This window comes from Strigops habroptila, chromosome 10, assembly GCF_004027225.2.
Source record: "Strigops habroptila isolate Jane chromosome 10, bStrHab1.2.pri, whole genome shotgun sequence".
Classification (NCBI taxonomy): domain Eukaryota; kingdom Metazoa; phylum Chordata; class Aves; order Psittaciformes; family Psittacidae; genus Strigops; species Strigops habroptila.
Window position 1 is genome coordinate 15,513,684 of NC_046359.1, and position 19,994 is coordinate 15,533,677.

General features: G+C 43.4%; 1 protein-coding gene across 3 annotated transcripts in view; it reads left to right on the plus strand.

Annotated features, from left to right (window-relative positions):
• SLC35F3 (solute carrier family 35 member F3) overlaps positions 1–19,994 on the plus strand; it is a 201,928-nt gene that overhangs the window by 136,282 nt on the left and 45,652 nt on the right. The window contains exon 1 of one of the 3 annotated variants that reach the window (XM_030499630.1): positions 5,096–5,251. The exons of the other annotated variants lie outside the window; for them this stretch is intronic. Coding sequence (XP_030355490.1) covers positions 5,176–5,251 — 76 coding nt within the window. The 5' untranslated portion in view covers positions 5,096–5,175. Of the gene's footprint in view, positions 1–5,095; positions 5,252–19,994 lie in introns of those variants that run through there. 3 annotated transcript variants of the gene reach the window in all.

The window sequence follows — 19,994 nt, forward strand, 5'->3', positions numbered from 1 at the left end:
CTTCATTCACAAAACTTCACAGTCCCGTACCTGCCCACAGGCACTGAATTAACTTTTCTTTAAAATTCAAAGGAATGGAAAAACTGACAAAAAGTTTCCCTTCCAAAGCATGGTAAAGATGTGAATGTTCCCTGTCAAAATCCTAAAGCACAAGTCTGAAAATTAGATTTATATAATCCAGTGTTGAAACTCTGAGACGCAAACTAGTTTTATTCCTTACATTTTGTGGAATTTAGCAGTATTATTTGAAATGTAGCTGTTCTGTATGCACAAAACTAGGAGAGCTTCTCAGAAAATATTGGAAACAGTTAATATTTTATTAGATTTGGAAATAAAATTGATCAGTGCTGTCTCCTCCTGTAACACTTACAGCAGTTACAGACTGAATGTTAAAAAAAAAACTGTGAAGAGGGAATTCTCACCAGGATTTCGCATCCGTGTCTAGGAACTGTTGGATATATGGTCACATATACAATCTGCAGCCTTTATGGACACCTCAGATTTGACTGTTACCTGTAGCTTTGTGTATCTGATCAAATTTGAAGACATCCAGGTATAGCAGTCTCTGTTTGGTGCAGTCTGGCAAACACCCCTAGCCAGACAGGTTTTAATCCTCTTTCCTTCACTGCCTTGTTCTGTGAATTCAAGACATGATACTGAAAGAAGCTGAACTGTTTTGGCAAAGGAAGATTTGGAAAGACATCATCATCCTTGTAGCTCAGCTAATATTGCAGAGAAAGGCTGTATGTAAATTTAACAAAAATGTGAATTTCTGCTGAGTGGAGGTTGTGAATGTAGGAGGCGTGCAAACAGAACAGTGGTGGATGGTCACCAGACAGCACATCTAAATACAGATTTCAGAATGATTGCAAGACAGCAAACATCACTTCCAAAATAGCTATTATTTGTGTTGGAAATGTGCTTTTGACATCTATGTTTGGTTTGGTTTTTTTTTTCAGTTGGGAAATAAAAGAAGATTAGAATGTTATTAGATGGTAGCCAAACAAAACTAATAACAGCATTCAAGTAGAACAAGCCCCTCACAAGCAGACTAATAATTATTTGTGGAGAATATTCACCAAAAAACTTAAAATAAACTAAAGGAAAGGATGATCACAATTTCTGACAGATTGTGGGCAGTGTTGGTCTCATGCATGTATTGACTCCTAGCAGATGAATTCATTCTGGCATGAGATGGAGTCTATTAGGAAATTGGCTACACAAATAAAAGTCCACACTCCATTTCCTTTAGGGTTGCTAAGCACAACAATTACTGCCCTCAGTGGCGAGGCAAGCACTTAAATTGATAAATATCCTGTTAATAAGTACCCTATACACAAAAATGTCTGAACTGAAAAAATACCAACTGTGCACGTTACCAGCTGGGCACGTGTTTCAGAAACTAGCTATTAGGAAAAAAGTCAAAGGTTGTAGCACACATAACTGTGAGAATTTAGTTTCGTCTTGAATCTACCTTTTCTATGTCAATAAGAAATCTTTCAGAAAAGTGGTAAAAAAACCAGTTTCATCAAACTACAGATTCCACAAATTCTTCAAACTGGGCAAATTCCAACTATCTCATCCTGGATTTTTAATCTGACCTTGCCTTTTTCACATGAAGCATCCTTGTTCTTGACTGGAAATGAAAGTCTGCTTTCTCCAGTTTTCAAGCCTCAAGAGTTTCCTGTCTGCAGCCCAAACAACCACTAGCTTCTCCCCTGTTGCCACTTGAATATGGGAGTGGTGTTGTAAAGAGAAAAAATAAAGCCATAAATTTAACTTGAAATTTTACCCTGAGTGCATCCTCAGGGTTATCTGAGTTTTACATTGCTTATACTGTCAGATGCTTATTGTAAATTCAATTAAACGTAATCCAGCAGCAAATGTGTTCAGGCTTAGGGAGATGGGGAGGCTGCAGCGTGATGCAAGTTACAGAAAGTAACAAGCCTGCTGCCAAATGCAGCTCTCACTGCAGAGCCCTTGGAATACAGTCCTCAGACACACTAGTCTTCCTTAAATAAACACAACTTTTTGTTATTGTGATACGTGGCTGAAACTTTTATGCACGGTGTAAGACAGGGGCCTAGTGTGGATCTCTGGTGTGAGTGTGCGCTCCTGTAAGGGCAGCAAGAGAAATCAGAGACTGACAAGATTTAAAATGTTCTGGGATGAGGGTTGAGCAGAGCTGTATCAGACTGTGTCAGCCCCAGTCAGCTATATTTCACACACGCACTGGGCAAAAGATTTCTAAAAGCCTGCAAGGAGTTGAATGTCCTATCCCCAATTTGAAACCAGTCTTAGTTGGATACTAATTGTCCTTGGTGCCCTTGAAAGCTTCTCTGGGTTGACTAGATTGGGCAGTGAAGAGGCTTGAGTGTTGTGGTCATGCAAGGCATCATCATCATCATAGGAGGAAGGAGGGCAGGAGGTTTGAAGGCTTAGATGCCTCCTAGTACTCTTGCAGCACCGCTGGCAGAGGTGCACCAGTCTCTGCTAAGCAGTGCCCTTGGACACCACCTCATCTAGGCAAGCAGAGGTCCAGCCAACTGCTGGAGATACTGCCATACAAGTCTTTGACATTTGGAGTTCTAGGCTTTAGTAAAACATTGCAGGCCTGAAACAGCTGCACAAATCCTGCAATATTAAACATATGCAGAGTTAAAATAACATGCCATTAAAAAAAAATCGTCTTGTTTTCAGTGTGATTTTCTAGGTGAGCAACACCATCCTCCAAGTAAAATAATGTAATTACAGCACATAATTACAGAAGTACATAATGTACTTCTTTCCTTTAAAATACGAGAGCATAAACTTTACAGAAAGGAAAGAGTATAAGTACCCAGCAACAAAGACTTTTCAATAAATACCGTTTTAATTTTCACGAATGTCCCATTGATTACAAGATATAGCCCGTAGAGGAGCCTGATAGTCCTGACTTGCACAGCCATGTACGTGTAGGAAAAGTAGGTGAAATTTGAATGTAAAATGCTGATTTAGTAGTTTTCTGCTTACCTAGCAGAGGCTCAGATAATCCTGGAAGGCAAGCTCAGAACCAAAGCCAGTCAGGGTTATCCGGATTCTGATGTTACTGGTCATCTGAATCTGAGGGAGTCACTTCAAATCTGTGGTTGTATTTTACTCACCAGTGAGCCTGAAGTTTCTTTACAGAGGCAGTGCAAAATGAATTAAAATTTTATTACATGCTTTGAAATCCTCAGATAAAAGGCAATGCAACATTACAAAATATTTCATGCACAGGACCATCCAAGGTGAGATGTGCCTCCTTTTCATGTAACTTCTTTCAAAGATCAGAAACTATTCCAAGGTGAAATGGTGCAATGAAACAAGATGAAACCACAGCTTCCAACATGGCTATGATCTGTAACATCACAGCAAGCTGAATGGATCAGATAATTCTACTAAGAAGGCCTGGAAATAACCACGAAAGCTAAGGTTTTTTCATTTGACCAAGCCAAGCTTTTGTGGTCTTAGCACTGAGCACATGGATGTACTCTCCAGAAGGATCACTTTGAGAGTAGCCTAACGATTTTTTTTGTAAAGCTCATCCCAAAGGCTGACACAGAAGAGACATAGAAAATTCAAACCACCCTGAGCTTCATCAGACCACTGATCATGAGGTGAGACCTGTGCAAACCGACAGTTCGGACCTGACCCCCCCAAGAAAGCTCACCTCTCAAATACAAAGAGCTGTCTGACTGGCACAAATAAGGTGGTGTTTTCCCACGGTTTGCTAAATGGTCTGTCGGGGCTGCTTTTCAGTAGCTAGTATTTGTATAATTAACAAATACTTTGGAATGTTTGTGGAGTATTGATAGCTGCCCAGTCTTGTTTGCAAAATCCACTCTTCAAATTTAACCAAGTCTTAAGAAATGTTGAGTATTTGCTTCTTTGTCTGCTGATGCATCTTGTATTGCATGCATCTGGTAAATGTGCTAAGTATTTTTAGTATTTTTAGATCCATGGAAGAAATCATGAGGGGTAAAGTGTGCTGAGCTCACCGTGCTCAGCAACTTTGCTTGTAGTGGTACAATCTTTTTTACATGTTTCATATTCGTTCATTTGGATATGTTCTCTCCTGGATCCACTTGTGTTACGTCTAAGTCTACCACTTAGACTTTTGCATATTGACAGAAGGGTAAAGCTACCACATATTGTTGGTGTGTCATGACAGGGGGTCTTAAAATTATTGCTGGAAAAAAAAGCACCAGAAAAAGTTGCTACATACAAGCAGCATCCAGTTGTGAAATGCCGCATTTTATTCAACTTGTGTGTAGGTACGGAGTATTTGTTTCATGCCTCAAAAAGAAGTTAGTAAGCTGTGTTAAGAAAGCTGCAGAGTATGCTACTGCAAGTATTGGAATATTATGGATAAATCAAGGGTGGATTCTCATCTTGACTGCTGTGTCTAATTTTGGTCTCCTTCTTAGAAAGGACACAGCAGGAACAGAAAAGCTGTAGAAAGGATGGGAGAAAATATTAACGGCAGGCATGAAAATCGGCTCAGAATAGTGACTAGACTTGAAGGAAAATAGAGGAGGGATAACACGGGCAAATAAGAAATTGGTTTGGAAAGTGTCAGTTACCCTTTGCCATACGACAGTAAGAAGGGAACTAGGCAGACCGCGAATAGCCAGCAGAAATCACCGGGGCCGTGAGCCCGGCTCGCTCCGGGAATCCCTGGCGCACCGGCGGGCGGCAGAAGCGGTGGCCGCAGCCGCATTACGGGCCGGCCTCGCTGCCTGTTCTGCCGGAGCGGCGGTGCCCGGGAAGCGCAGTCCCGGAACCAGGCACGCCACGAACTGACTCTGGGAGGCCGGACCGCGGGGCAGGAGCCGGCCGGGGTGGGGAGGGGGCTTCCGCAGCGCGCCCCTCATCGCGGCGTCCGGCCGCCACCTCCGTCTCGACCCGGGGGGGGTGAGGGGGGCGGCCCCGGGAGCCCTGGGGGCGGTCGTGGGGGGGCCGTGCCGGTGACGTCGGGTTTGCAGCAGCCCCGAGCGGCAGCGGGCGGGTGAGCCCCAGCCCCGCCGCCCGGTGCTGCGGCAGAGGGCGGCGGAGCCGGGAGCCGTACCGGGGGAGCTCCGCTGAGGAGGGCTCCGGCGGCGCCAGGATGTAGGCGCGGGGCGGCGGGGAGCTGCCGCCGGCGACGGGCTCGCCATGAAGAAGCACTCGGCCAGGGTGGCCCCCCTCAGCGCTTGCAACAGCCCCGTCCTCACCCTCACCAAAGTGGAAGGTAAACGACGGCGCTGGGAGCGGGACAGGGAGACGGGCAACCGCGATGGGGGATGCTCCTGGGAGACCGTAGACCGCGACGGGGGATGCTCCGGGGTACCGCGACGGGGCGATGCCCGGCGGCAGGGGAGCTGCGCGACCCTAGGGTCCCCGCCGCCCGCCCAAGGGTCGCGCAGCTCCCCCGCAGCCGGGCATCACCGGCATCCATCCGTGTCTCCCGCCGCTCTCTGCTCCGTGTCTTTCCTCCCCTGCGCTCCAGAGCGAGAGCTCCTTTCTTGGAGCTCTCCTAGGGGCCCCGGAGCATCACCCAAGCCCCTGGACAAGTACGTGCCCGACGGGACCCCTCGGGGAAGGAGGGAGGATGCTGGACAGATTTGCCCTCCCTCATGGGAACACAGCCCTGTGTCCCAACCATCTCTCCTCACCTCTAATCCAGGCGCATGGTAGCAGTGGGGTTGGGGCAATGGAATCAAAGAATCATAGAATCAAATAGGTTGTAAAAGACCTTTAAGATCATCAAGTCCAACCTTTAGCCCAGGACTGCCAAGTCCACCACTAACAATGTCATGGAGGGACATTAGGAGTCCAGCAGCAGTGGGGGGTTGGCAGACCTTCAGGGACCATTGGAAACTTTCAGGGATCATGGCTGGGGACTTTGAAAAGGGCAGTGATGTGCTCAGGAGGGTTTTCTAGAGAGTTCTGAAGCTCTGGGTGTAGCTGGTGGTGAGGTCTGGGGCAAGGAGCTGCTATCTTGGGTAGAAACCTATAGGCCATGCCCTAGAGAGGCAGAACAGGTGAGACGGAGGGGATGATGCAGAGGCAGGAGGGTGCAGGTCAGGAAGAGGAGTCCATCTGAGGAGTGGATATGGATATCAGTTCCTGAAGTAAGGGCAGAGGAAGCCACTGGTTTTGGGGATCCACTGGGGGATGTGGTAGTTGGTTGAGAGAATGGGGTTGATGAGAGGAAGAATGTTGACTGAGAGGAAGGGAGGGAGGAGAAGGAGAAAGGGATGAGCAAGATGAGGCAAAGAGGAAGAACGACTGAAAAAAGGGAGTTATTGAACAGTAAGAGGTAAAATATGAACGTGAGACTCCATAGAAAGCTCGTGAAGAAGAAAAAAAGTAATATTGAAAAGCTGATGAATGAAGAAAGGAAAAGAAGAAATGCTAGCAATAGCTCTGTGGAGGAGAAAGTGAGAAAATGCAGAAATGCCTGAGAGGGGGAAAGGAACTGAAATCGGCAAGTAAAGTGGAAAATCGGGAGTACCCGAAGGTTGTTATTTCAGTTTATGGAAAACACAGCTGTTGCATTCCCCCAACATAAAAAACACCTGCTGTAGAGATAGGAAAAGGGATCTCAGTTTTCTGACCAAAAGAAGAACAGGCCTGATCTTCATTCCACTATAATTAGAATTTAAAAAAAGCCCTTGGATTTAGCCTTGTGCACAGTAGAGTGTTTATCTCAAGGTTCGCACTGAAGGCTCCTCGGGGCAGAGAGCATGTCTCCCTTCCTTTTGGTACACTGCACATGCTTTATGAATCATAAATAATAATAACCCACTGGGTTGCAGCTTTGAAATGTGGGTCATCTCATTCCTCTTCTAACAGTTCAAATACAGTTTATTACCTACCTTTTATAGAAACACAACCAGTGCCGTCTTTCCCTGTGCCGTAAAATAGAATCCTTTCAAGCATTTCCATGTTTGCTCTGCATTCCAGCTCTCAGACACCCTATTGCCACTTGCCAGGGACTTTGTTGACCTAGTTGGACTTTTCCTTCTTTACTTGAGACTCTTTTTTCCTTTATCATCAGTGGCAAAATCTAAATTTCCTCGATGGTGTATGATAGGGCCCAGAGGTTGTACAGAGGCAGATAAGAGTTTCCTTTGCTGTTTGCTTCCTTTTAATGAAACAGACTGGCTTTGTTCGAGAGCTTCTTTTTCCACATCAATTGACAACATTTCCTTTCAGACTAATATTGACTAATTTTGACAGCTGCTGTTTAGAGCCATATGAAAAAGCCAAGTGTAGTTACAGGCAAAAATAAAGTGAGGAAGTGGGCATACTGTGCACTGCTTGCTTCCCTTGGTCTGGTTGCCAGACCTCTGATAAAGACTTGCTTTCCTAAACTTCTCTGGTAGCCTGAGTCCCCTGCAGAGGCGTAGCCAGTGCTGCAAAAACAAGACAACAAAAACTTTCCTCTGCTTCGCAGTTATGATTATTTTCTCCCTAATCAGCCACCGTCAAAGCATTCCAAGGATCTCTGGCAGAACCACTAGGAATATGTTTCACTCTAGGATAGTTAGCCAAGAGGAGCCTTTCATTGATATTCATTGCTATAAAGCCTTCCAGCAGTCCCTCTACTTTCCTGTTGGTGCAGTAGCTTCTTTGCTTTAAAAGAGAGATAAGGACTTTGTAGTCTTCACAAGCGTGACTGCCATTTCAAATTACTTCAGAGATTGAATCATCAGTATGCTCTGAGTCTGCCGTACCAGCACTTCCCAAGACAAGTGTATCTACATGCATCACCCAGGCAGGCAGTAGCCATACCATGTGTTTTCTATGCCTGGCACCATTGCACACGCTTCATATTTTGAGAAATGGAGGCTCAGTGCCTGATTCATGCTTGTTCATCTTTCTGTTGTTGTTTTTCTCACCAGCATCTTTCTGTTGTTGTCTTTTCTCACCAGTTTCTGCCCATTCTGGAGGGGCCATTCCCCTCAGACCAGCCAGTTGACTGGTTTCACCCTATTTGTACACAAAAGCACAGTGTACTTTGAAGACTGACTTCTCTTCCTTAGGAAAGTAAATATTTCAGTCCCTGCTTTGCATCTTCCAGGGACAGGTAACATCAGGTTTCATAAGGAGCTGTGGGACAATCACCTTGCCAGAGAAAACCCATCCTCCACTTAATTAGCCCATACTTAGAGCTACTTATTCCCAGGTTTCCAGCACCTAGGAAATGATATTTCAGCCTCCCAATACAGCACATTTCCTCTGCACTCTTCTCTTGGGAAGAGTGACTGATGATATTCAAAGTTGCTTATAATGCAAATGATAACCTCTCTACTTTCAATTTTTACACATAAATGTCTAAACTGAGTTGCTGTGGAACCAGATTCTGCCACATGCTCAGCTGGAGTAACCTTGTCTGCATCGCTGGAGTTGCAGAGAATTGTACAAGTACAAATGAGAAATGAGTTTGGCCTTTAATATATTTGCATGCCTGCGGGGGATTCATCACAAGCGTATCAACACTGTAATCACTTTAACAATAAATCTTCACTTCTTCAGCAAGCACGAACTGAAGATCCCAAACACAGCAAAAACTTTGATGAGTGGCAGTCTGCTTCCTTACGAGATGCAATTCTTATTATCCTCATTTTGCAGATGGAGCAGCCAGGAAACTGCAGAATGAAGCAACTTGCCTAAAACCAAGCAGCACATCATTTCACTGAGCAGGCATAAAAAGACTGATAGTAGATACGAATGGACCCCCAAACATCCCACATATGTTTTCTTGGCCACGGGAGGGCACTGCCATGAATGGATGCAATATAGGGAGGACAAGACTTCTTTTGCTGAAATCAGTGACTTCAGCTTCCTACTAAAACTTCCTTTTTGGGAGATAAGCTCAAGTGCTGCATAAATATATCTCTGGATAAATGCCGTGTAACTGTTAGCAGTGTTCCGCTGGTGGCATTGAAAGGTTTTGGTAGTCGGGCAATGATTGTTTATCCTTTGAGCGCTTGGCGGACCCTGTGAAAAATCACATCTCTCAGCATCTGTCAGCATCTGTAGAAGAAAGAATTGTGCCCACTGGTATTTTTTATGCAAGAGCTGTACATGATAGAAATGTGCACTGCTTATATGTTCTTGAAAGCAGAAGCAGCTGGAGACCAAGAGGGGACTGTGGCTCAGCCAGGGCATTTTGTTTGTGTGTGCTTCCCCACTGAAGTGGCCTTCATGAGGAATGCATGCTGGCTTCTGTGTGGAGTAATTAACTTGCAAAATACTGACGTTTGTTCAGACAGTCTTCAATGTGAGCATTCACTATTAGGGCAGAGCATCAAACCCACCTGGTGCTTGCTCCATAGTTGTGGTAGCAGCTTTCGCTGGCTCCTGACCGGAGCTGTGATGGAGTGAATGACCTGGGGGTGAAGATAATAGTAACAAGTTTGCATGCAGCTTCAGGAATGAACGGGGGTGTAAATTTGCTGTGTGTCTGCTTCTCCATGGTACCACCAGCATGTGCTGTGATATGACAGGGTGAAGTCAATATGACTTACTCTCCTGATGGAAAAACAGTGCACTCTTCCGTGTTTACTGTGTGTATTGAGTGTTAAGCGCACATAGGTAGTAATTACACTCTGGCTTTGCCACAGGGCAACTTTTGCCCAAATTTCCTGTTCCTTGCAGTATGTTCAGTTAAGGCAACAGCGTATCTGAGCAGATGTCCAAGCTCCTGTTCCAAAGGCGTGAGGAGTTTCTTGTTGCATAACACCTGGCTCCCTTCCCAAGTGGCACCATGCTTTCTTAAGCTTTAAACAGCCTCAAAATGAGCCACTCTTAGCTGTGCTGGGCTTACCCACTGGGGATTCCCACCAGCTCGCCTTTGATCATGTCCCACCAGTTATTTCATATACCATCTCGCCTGTGCAAACTCAAAAGCTGTAGTTTGGAGGTGACTCATTACTTCTGCACTGTGTGTCCCCTCCCCAAATGATACAAAAATAAAATGAGACTATAAAATGTTGCTAAACAAATCCCAGAGCAGGAGCTTTAATGTATCACGAAGCTGGAATATAAATTATTAAAGATTTATCCAAGGTTCCTTACTTTAGTGTCTGAAAAGAGCCAACATGTACGCGCTGTGGACAAACAATAGTTTCATTTACAATGACAGAATTTATGAATAACAGCAACCATTGGATCATTGTCTCAGACCTTGTATAGATCACAGACCATTACGTTTAACCCACTTACCCCTAGATGAAGCAAGGTGCATTTTCTAGTCATCTTTAATCAATTTAGGCATCTGCTTTCAAAAAATAAGAAGGTTACTAATCCATCTATTTAATTACAGATTTCTCCCTTAAGAAGTTGGAACAAGACATAGTAAAAAATAAATATTAAGTCACCACAATGAGTCATTCGTTGTCTCCTATTTTAATTTTATAATTCTTGTAAAAGAAATTTTGTCCCTCTTTCCTGATGGCTGACAATTGTAAACAATAGGATTTGTAGCATAGGGGTAGTTCAGCATAAAAGATAGAGTTCAAACAAGGCTAGTAGTTCAACATAAAAGGCTATGGCAGCTCAACATGTATTCCCCAGAAATCTCCCAGTTATAAGCCTCATATACAGCATTATTTATGTTGTAGCTTTCCTAGCACATTATACTCAGCACAGCACATTCACTTACACACTAAGCAGCTCCCTCCACTTGGCTGGAGTACCATTGCCAGCCTTTAGTCTACAGCCCAGTTAATCTTTGTTAATTATAAACCATGAGATGCCACTGCAGACCTGGATAACATCCTGCAGAAGCAGGAATTTGGCCAATAAAAGAGTAGATTTACTTTATAACCTTCACTGAGTTTTGCTGACAGCCACTACAGAGTAACATCGAAGGCAACAGGAGACAAGGTGCTTTTAGCTGTGCAGAGATGGCTTGCTTTTACCCAGGGCTGCCCACCAAGTGTGTAGATACCATGTATTGGAGAAACCAGCTACCTTGTCTGATGTTAACTGCCCAGTTCCAGGCACCTGGATCCACTCTACCTGGGCATAATGCAGGGCATAATAACCTGGCCTGGAAATTTTGTGAGTCCTACTCAAGGCATGAATTTTTCCATAGGATCTAGCACCCTTTGGTTATACACTGACTTTTCTTGAGGTAATAGGTACACATTTTACTCAGTATCACTACTTCCAGCCAAAACCTCCTCAAATAAAAAAAAAACAAAAAAAAAAACAACAAATGAGCCCTGCAAGCCTTGTAATTCAGTCATGGAGGATACAGAATTGAGGAAGTATGATCTAGAGATGCCATTTTCCACAGTCACCTCAAATTCCCTAGTGCAAGTCTCAGCAAGGATAATATTGTATTTATGGCTGACAAAGGCATGAGTCTGTCTTCTATAGTGATTGAAACAAGTGAGGGATAGTGGGTTACAAAAGCCTTTCCCGCTGAAAAGAGGAAAAGGCAAGTATCAGAGAGAATATAGAAACTGGATTTTTTGCATTGGAAAGGAATAGGCATGAGTGTCAAGGAAGAAAATTAACTCTATCCCAACCAAAACCAGGACAGTAACATGTTTTTGCTCAGAATTATACTGAGTGCCTTTGTGCCACCATGGGTCTAGCCAAACCTAGGTCCCTTATCAAAGGAGACCCAGCTTTTGCTGAGCTTTCGGGTGAGAGGTGAACAGGCATCCTCTTCTGTCTTCTGGTAGATCTTTGAGCAGCAGAACAGGGGGAGCTTGTCTGGACATATGCACGTTACTCCAACCACTGTGAGCATGCTCAAGTCCATGTCAAATCTATGCTAATATCGGGTTTTTTGTTGACAGAGAGCAGATGCTCCAACTATCTTGTTCTGAATGTAGTACCTAAAAAAACATTGTGTTTGAGGTTCAATAGCAGGTTAACCCTTCAGCTTCGAAGAGAACAGTTGGAGTTGGGTTTCAGTATGCAAGAAACCAATGGGCTATAGCAAAATCTTCTGAAACTGTGTTTACTTGAAAGCCAGGCAGTTCTGAATTTTGGAAAGCTCCATAAGGGAAAAAGAACATCATCTTGGTTTTAATAAAACGCAGCCAGCATAGCCTCCACAGTTAGCATAAATTCACTTACCTCTTAACATAAATACCTGAACATATGCACTGATATAAATGTGCTATTTATATAAGTAGTTGAATTCCCTTGGAGATAAAACTATTACTCAAGAAAGACACGAGGCACTCAAATGCCTGGCTAATTAATACAGTAGTTTCCCTCAGAGAATTAAGTCTGTTTTTTGTTCACCAGAACAGACAATCATCTCTCAAACCTTTGTTCAGACTGAAATTTGCACAGGCTCTGATCAAAATTTGCCCAGAATACAGCTTTGGTCATAAGTTATTTTTGTTCTAATGGAAGTTTTGCTTCCATAGAGATGCTAGTCTCCTCACAGTAAATGGCAAAACTTCCAGTGATCTTGACAGGTAACTCATTGTAAGCTTCAGTCCAATTTTTATTCAAAAAGGGAATAATGAGGAAAAAAAAAAATCTTCTTCCATACTATCAAGAACATGTACCTCAAAATCAAGATTATTCCTTACATGCTTTTACAGTTGTTACTTTCCAGCGCCACAATGCAGATACTGTAATAAGCACTCAGTATCTTCCATTTCCATTCTGGATTCCGGTCATGAATTCTGATTGATAATAAAAAGGACAGTATTTAGGGGAACTCCCCACCCCACAAAAGTCAAAGTTGGAATATCATAATTTAATGAGGCCCACTCAAATGCAGCAGTTTTAATAGAATTTCTAAGCAGTTGTCTCTGAAGATAAATTAAATGGATTAAAGTCCAAATTTCTGCAGTGTGGAGTTGATAATTTTTCAGCTCACTCTATCGCTAGCAGGAATTAGAACATATATTTTGGAGGAAGCCTCACTGGAGTATTTGGCAGAGGAAGGAATGTATGTGTATGCTAAGGAGGAGAACTTAGCATATCTTCAGCAAATATGCAAGATTATTTAATTCCAACTATTAATAAGCTTAGGTATAAGATTTGGCACAGGATAAAACAGGAATTAATATATGATAACCATCAGTGATAGATAACACTATATCTGTGATTAATACTTCAGGATTTGGGAGTACCTGTTACAAGAAATTTATGCCTATTTGGTACAAGTTAAGCTATATGGGTGATCTGGTGGTATCAGTGATATGGAGCAGATTTCCACAGACAAGAGGACAAGAGAATCAACTTGCTTGTCAGTGAGCCAGTAGACCTATTTCCTACCCTGCTGAATTGAGGGTGAAATGATCAGGCAAGTTTGAAAATCCTGCATAGATTATCGTAACACTTTACTTTGTATAATTAATTTATATTATGAATTCCAATAGCAAAAGCAGGTCTGAACTCAGAATGCATTTGTCTCACTTTGAATCTGTCTTCATGCAGTTTTCCCCATTTCCAGATACCTATATCCCTTATTCTGTAGTCTCAAGCAAATTTAGGCCTTCTGACCTAATAGGTTAATACCCTGGTTTTGTTCTTTAAAATAACCTCTACTGAGGATTTTAAAACAATCTGCTATATTGATTTATTCTTAATTTAGTCATTCCATTCCAAGATCAAATTAAGTAAAATTATTTTTATCTGTTACTGTAAAAGCAAAGTATTTAAAGTGCTTTAAACCTTTACAGTTTCCCAAATAGCATCTAAAAATCCATATATGTGATGCCATTTTGACCAAATATTCTCATTTAAAAACTGATTTAATAAAGGTTTATGGGTTTTTGTCATTTTTCCATTATGATACATTAATTGGTATTCATTAAAAAATATAATACTGGTCTCCTAGACCTTTAGCGCTGACCACGGTTGGAACGTTGGGGAAATGTGTGCAAACCCAAAGTCATTGCGACACTAAATGTTGCAGTCTCACCTGCCAGCCACCCATGGGGACATAGGAAAAAGCCTTTTTTCTCTGTTTTCTGCTTTGTTCGTAGTAATTTTTGGCAGTTATTTTGGGTTTTTTGGCTGCTCCTGAACACTGAGTTGCCCTTTTTGTGGAGCAGCCTGTGAAGGGTTCAGGATCCCCCGTGGCAATGGCCAGAGCCCATTGCTGGGTGTGCAGCATATGGGTTGTTTACTCCCACCTGCACCTCTCGATCGGCAGGCACACTTCTCCATCTGCCGGTGCGTGACCCAGTCACGTAGCCTGTCACCCCTCACAGCTGGCCGTTACCCTTGCTGACCTGCCCAACTTCGGGTCATTGGGAATCTCACCTCACAGCTTGCCCCTGCTCAGGTTACCTGTGGTGGTTGTGGAAAGCGCAAGTCCCACAGCAGACCTCTGCAGAGCCTCAGCTACTTCCTGCATTGCTGTATTTGCTCCTCACTGGTTTCCTATCTTGTACCAGGCCTTTTATCCATTCCAGCACCTTCCCTGGGTGCTTGTTTTCTGTAAGACCTTTATAGTGTGATTTTGTCAGAAGCCTCTTTAAAACCTGGAAGGGGAAACTGCATCTCCTTTATCAGTGTGCCTGTTGGCCCCATCAGAGGACACTGGTGAGGCTGCAGCTTAAATTGTTTAGTTTGCCCAATAGGTAACTCCAAGTAGAGACCTGTGGTTTATGCTGTGGTAAGATCCCTGTTCCTCACTGTTGCACACTCTCTCTAGCACTTACTACTCTGTTTCAGAGTTGAGATGGCAGCTAAGTGACTGAACCCTCTCCTTCAAAAAGCGTAGGTGGAGTGTGCGCTCCTCTTCACTAGCTCAGAACATAGAGCAGCCTTCCACCCCCTGTGCTAAAAGAAGCAGGGATCCCATCTACCTAGGAGGATGCCCTAATCCACCGACTTTCTAACACCAGGGGAACCCAGATATCAGCAAAGCTGGTCTCAGCATAGAAAACATTCTTATTTATTGGGAAAGCAAGAAGTGAGGAAGTCATTTGCCCAGAAGACGAAAAGTGAGGGTCTAGGCCTTGTTCCAATGACTACTTCAAATACAGTATGGAAATATTTCTTGGAGATTACTCTTAAAATCAGAGATGGAAGCTCTCAAATGTGTCTGAATCCTGACAGGGTCTGGGTGTAAGAGAGGCACAAACCTGCTTAGGAGTCATGGTGCTTAGGCATGCCCAGGAACAGATTCTTTGGCATCTGAGGAGCTCTAGTGGGACTTGGAGAAGGATACAGCTGGTGCAAGCAGCTAAAGCTAATTTGGAGGAAGAGGGAATGGCCCTTGATGCAGAAGTTAGGCTGTGTGTGCTGTCATTACTGCTCTGTGCAGCAAAGATGTAGGCCTTTGGAAAGGTTGATACATAGAGATAATTGGCTTCTGAAATAAAATATTAACGGTTCCTTAAAACCAGTTGTCAGGATGACCTGTGAAAGGAGAGGTCATCATTGACAATGGCATGTGAAAGCTGCACTAGCTACTAGGTGATCTGCCAAGTCCCTAAGGTCCCTAAGACCTCAAGCTTTAACCTGACCAAGTGGCCTGGGCCACATATCTGAATAAATAACCACATTTCAGTTTTAGACAACTACAGTGGCAATCAGAGACGTAAATCGCTTTGTGGATTTGGCATTTCATTTTCTCTTCACAGGATGATTCCTAAGCTGTTTTTTAACAGCTTAGCTCAAAAATCCTGGACAGCTAAATAATGCATAGCTAGTGTGATAGACAGGAATGGGATAAAAAACACTTTGAGGAGTTTGGAAGTCTGCTACTGAGGCAAATAGTATTTTGTGTCCAGAAAACCACCACCAGAAGTCATTGCGTGTGTTCTTAGGTATGTTTGTAACTGGTAAGTTATTGTGTTGGAACTGTCTCCCACTGATCTCTCCATGTGGTAATTATTGGGTAAAGAAGAAGTCATACAGCATTCAAGGTTGTGAGAATATACCTTGGGTAGTGCTTGAGCTCCGATCCCCCTGTATGTCATGGGTTTCTAGAGCTCTAAACACACTGGTGGTCTGGCGCTGTGTTACAGGACTTGCCTCAGCTCCTTCTCCCCTGTTTATGATAAACATATTTCTGCAAGCTTTACAAGCTTGTTCTGTGCAATGCCCAAGCAGCCACAAACCATCTGAGAGGCTGGCAAAATGGAAATGCCTTGAGGATGGCTCATTTGTATTTGTCAGAGAGACCTGTGAGGATTCTTCCTTTTGTCAGAATTTTTTCCAGAAGCCTGGTTTAAAATGCTGCTTAAGAATATGCTTACATTGAAGCATAAGCATAGACTGGGGAAGCCAGTGGAGTTGTGCATTATCATTAGGCACGTGTTTCAGTCCCTACTAGGAAGGACCTTAGTCTGTGAGGGTCACTTTCTCACTCTAAGGGTTGGTAGGGACACCCAGCACTTTTGTAATATGTCTTTCACTCATTTGCCTGACTAGCTGGCAACAGCTAAAGCAGCTCATTGGTGACAGCTAAATACGTTTGTGTGTCATGGTCCAGCTCTGAGCCCACTAGTGCTGTCTGCAGTGGCCATACTCTCTGTTCCTCACAGAGCAACGGTGGAGAGGTGGGATTCGTCTCGCCCAGCTTCAGACACCTACACTAGAGACACCTACTTCTGAGCATGTTGCCCCAGACTGTTTAGAAGAGCTGGTGGAGAGAAACAAGCACTTGGTGAGGGTGATTCATCTGGCTTGCTTTAATCATCTACTTTAGGAGGAGATAAATCATGCTATGCAAATGTCTTTTTGCTGTCTACTAACTATGCAGAAAGTGTAAATCACTGTCTCAGATACACAAGTCTGCACAGTAGATGTCTCAAACTGAGAAGATGAATGCCACCCTTGGTTTTTATCAGTTTCACATTTTTAACATCTACAGTGAGGTATAGTGTGGTGCTGCGGTAAGTCTTTAGCTGGCTAGCTGTGCACAGGAGTCTCAAGCCTTAAAGCACTTTTGAAGTGGTCTGGACAGGCTGTTTAAAGGTTACCTCTGCTGGGGGTGGCTTTTCTCCAACACAGTGCAAGCATCTGTAGCCGGTGAGAAAGGGCACATCATCTAAGGCATCTACCTTATGTGGGGTGTCTAGTGCCTTCCAGTGCCTGTTTTAATCCATGATCTCAGCCGTGAGCATGGACTAAGTAGCTCAGGTATAGATGTCCCTACCACAAGTATCTGAAGTCATCTGAGAGGAGTCTCACCCATAATGGAGAAACAGAAGGACAGCTGTCTCCCAGGATTGGGGATCCCCATGGGTAACAGCATTGCCAGTAGCGCTGGAGGTGATCTCTCTCCTTTGCTTCTGAATGCCATGGGAGAGAGGTTGGGCTGAAAGGGATGGAGGAGGAGTGGTTCCAGTTGGGATTTATGAAACAGGAAAAGGAATGAATAAAAGGAAAAATGAAAAGCCAAAATTAGTAAAAGCAACATAGGCAATTTTCCTCTATCTCAGCATCTTGATTTGTTCTTTTGGGGGATACAGTAGCATACAGAGCAGTCTGCTGCAAGGAGCAATGGAAGAAACCGAGTAAAAGTCTGGAGGAGAGCATCCAGAAATAAAAGTATTTAATGTCCTGTCACCCATTCTGACAAGACATTTTGCCGTCTTTAAATTCGTATGTGTTCTGTTGCCAGCTGACCACAATGGAGTGTTAGAAAGAGAGTGAGGAGCTTTTCATCCATGTGTGGGTTTGATGTCACTCCACCTGAGTACCTATGGTTTAGGTGAGGAAAATGTCCCCATCAGGACACAGGGACTGGGCAGGGAAAGCTGCAGCTCTGGGTGTTATACATGCCAGCTGGCAGGCAAGTCCCCAGCACAGTAAATGAAAGATGAGACCACATGGACGTATAACATCTGTAGTGTCCACCTCTTCCAAAGACAGCTTGGCTTTTTGGGGCAGATTGTGTCCCAGATATCCTCCAGGACAGTGCCGCTGGAAAAGGCTGTGCCCATTTGGCATCCAGCCCTCAGGCAGCACAGGAAATGATGAGGGCACGATACAGTCTCACTGACAGATACTACAGATACTGACACATACATTAAGTCTCAGCTCGTAACTGTTTATTACCAGGATAGTGATTTTTAGCCCAAAATATGGGACCCATCATCATGAAACCCATCATACCTGGCATAAGTTTTTACTCCATCCAGCATGTAAAAGCATCCAAAGAATGAGCATCCCTAAAAATATAACCCTTGAGCTGCGAGATCACCTTAGATGTGATACATACAATATTGTGTTTTGCTGAAAGTTCATGTTTCTCTTGGTGTATTTAACACAAAATTAAATACACCTGGACAAGTAATTTTGCTCATGGAGCTGAGAAAGCATCAGTAAAGTTCAGCTTTATTTCATAGGGAGTAATTGCCACAGAGTAGAGTTAAAAGGCAGTGATTCCCTTGCGAGCTGTCCGCATGAACTGCTGACTCACGCATATGTGCACAGTAAAAGGGGGAGCAGAGCAGGCGTCATCTTCAGCCTTGGTGGGCATAAGATCTTCACCACAGTGTGTGTAGTGGGGTGTCCATCAAACACTGCATAATTTTATATAGAGTGTCTGGTGCATCAGATGGTATAGTCATGATTTCCCTCCTTTCTCCCCCCTACTAGGCCAGAGGGACAGACATGGTATCTTGCTGTCTCAATGATCGAATCTTATCTTAGAAAACACAGCTTCAATATTGTGATTCAGAGCACCTACTCATCTTGAGATATCATACACCCTAGTGGCTTAAGGCATGCTCACTAATCTTAAATATCTTCAGCAGGAGGGGTTTAAATCCCGATTTCCTGCTTCCCGGGGGAATAACTGCAGAGAAGACAGGTACGGCAAGTACCCTGCTAGCTGTCTTCTAGAAGGAGGAACATTTTTGCCTACTTCTCCAAGTAGTTTTGAAAATGTAAACTGTGAGTGGAGGAAGGCTGTTCTCTGCACTGATACAGTGGCACAAGCCCCTCCTAAGCTCTTGCGTGGCACTCTGGCTGCCTGGATTTGGGTTTTCTGTGCCTAGAAATAACCCTGGTCTGTGGGAAGGATGCTGGAGTTTGTTAGGGTGTGTAAAGAGTTTGGTGTTTCAGTGACAACGCTTAGTAGAAAAACTTGAGAGGAAACAAAAAAATCAGTAATTGTTGTGGGACTTGTGTGGTGAAGAGCAAAGACAGTGCTGAGCCATTACATGGTGAAGTTAAAAGAAATTAATGTACTGTTGTCTGGTAAACTGAACCCTGACTGGTCTGTGCAGCAAGTGAGGCAAGAAGCATTAGTTACAAGCAGTATATTACGAAGAAAATATATTTAAATGATTTTGAATGAGCTAAGGGTTCACAGGAAGCCTTTTCTCAGTTCTATCTTCTTGTAACATTTAGCAGGTAGCAGTAACCTTTCCGTTAGGTATTTAATACAAAGCCACATTAACTTTGGATAATTCATTAGCCTGCGTGGTGCATCTCCTGTTATGTGGGAAGCTGCCCACACAATCTTCTGCTGAAATAAGTGGAGAGATGAACAAAGTCCCCAGCTCTCTTAAAGCCACTCAAAAAGACCAGATGTTTATGCCTGTGCTGCTGTGCGCTCTTTTTAGATTTCAAGACACCAGAGGCCACAGTTTTTTCCATTTCCAAATACAGCTTTACTTGGCAAACTCAGATCTTAGTCAGATCATGCATTTCTTATCTATAAAGAAATAAGTAAATCTATAAAGAAATCTATAAAGAAATAAGTAAATAATTCTCTCCATTGGAATAAACCTTTTCTTTAATAATGTATTAGCTCAAGTAAATACAAATTCAGGTTAACCTGAAATAAAAGTTTCTAAGCAATTTTTCATTTCAAATATTGAATCTCACTAGGATAAGGAATGATTTTTTGTGTATGGATCTCTCTTAGTCCACCTTGAACATATATAAATGTTTGGCAATAATACAGTCTCTCATAGTCCTGGCTGTACTTACATTTCTTTTTTCACCTTTGAATGCATGCAGTGACCTCTGGACACTTTTGAAGTCGTAGGTTCCCGGCTTTCAACATGAACTACTAATACACCCTC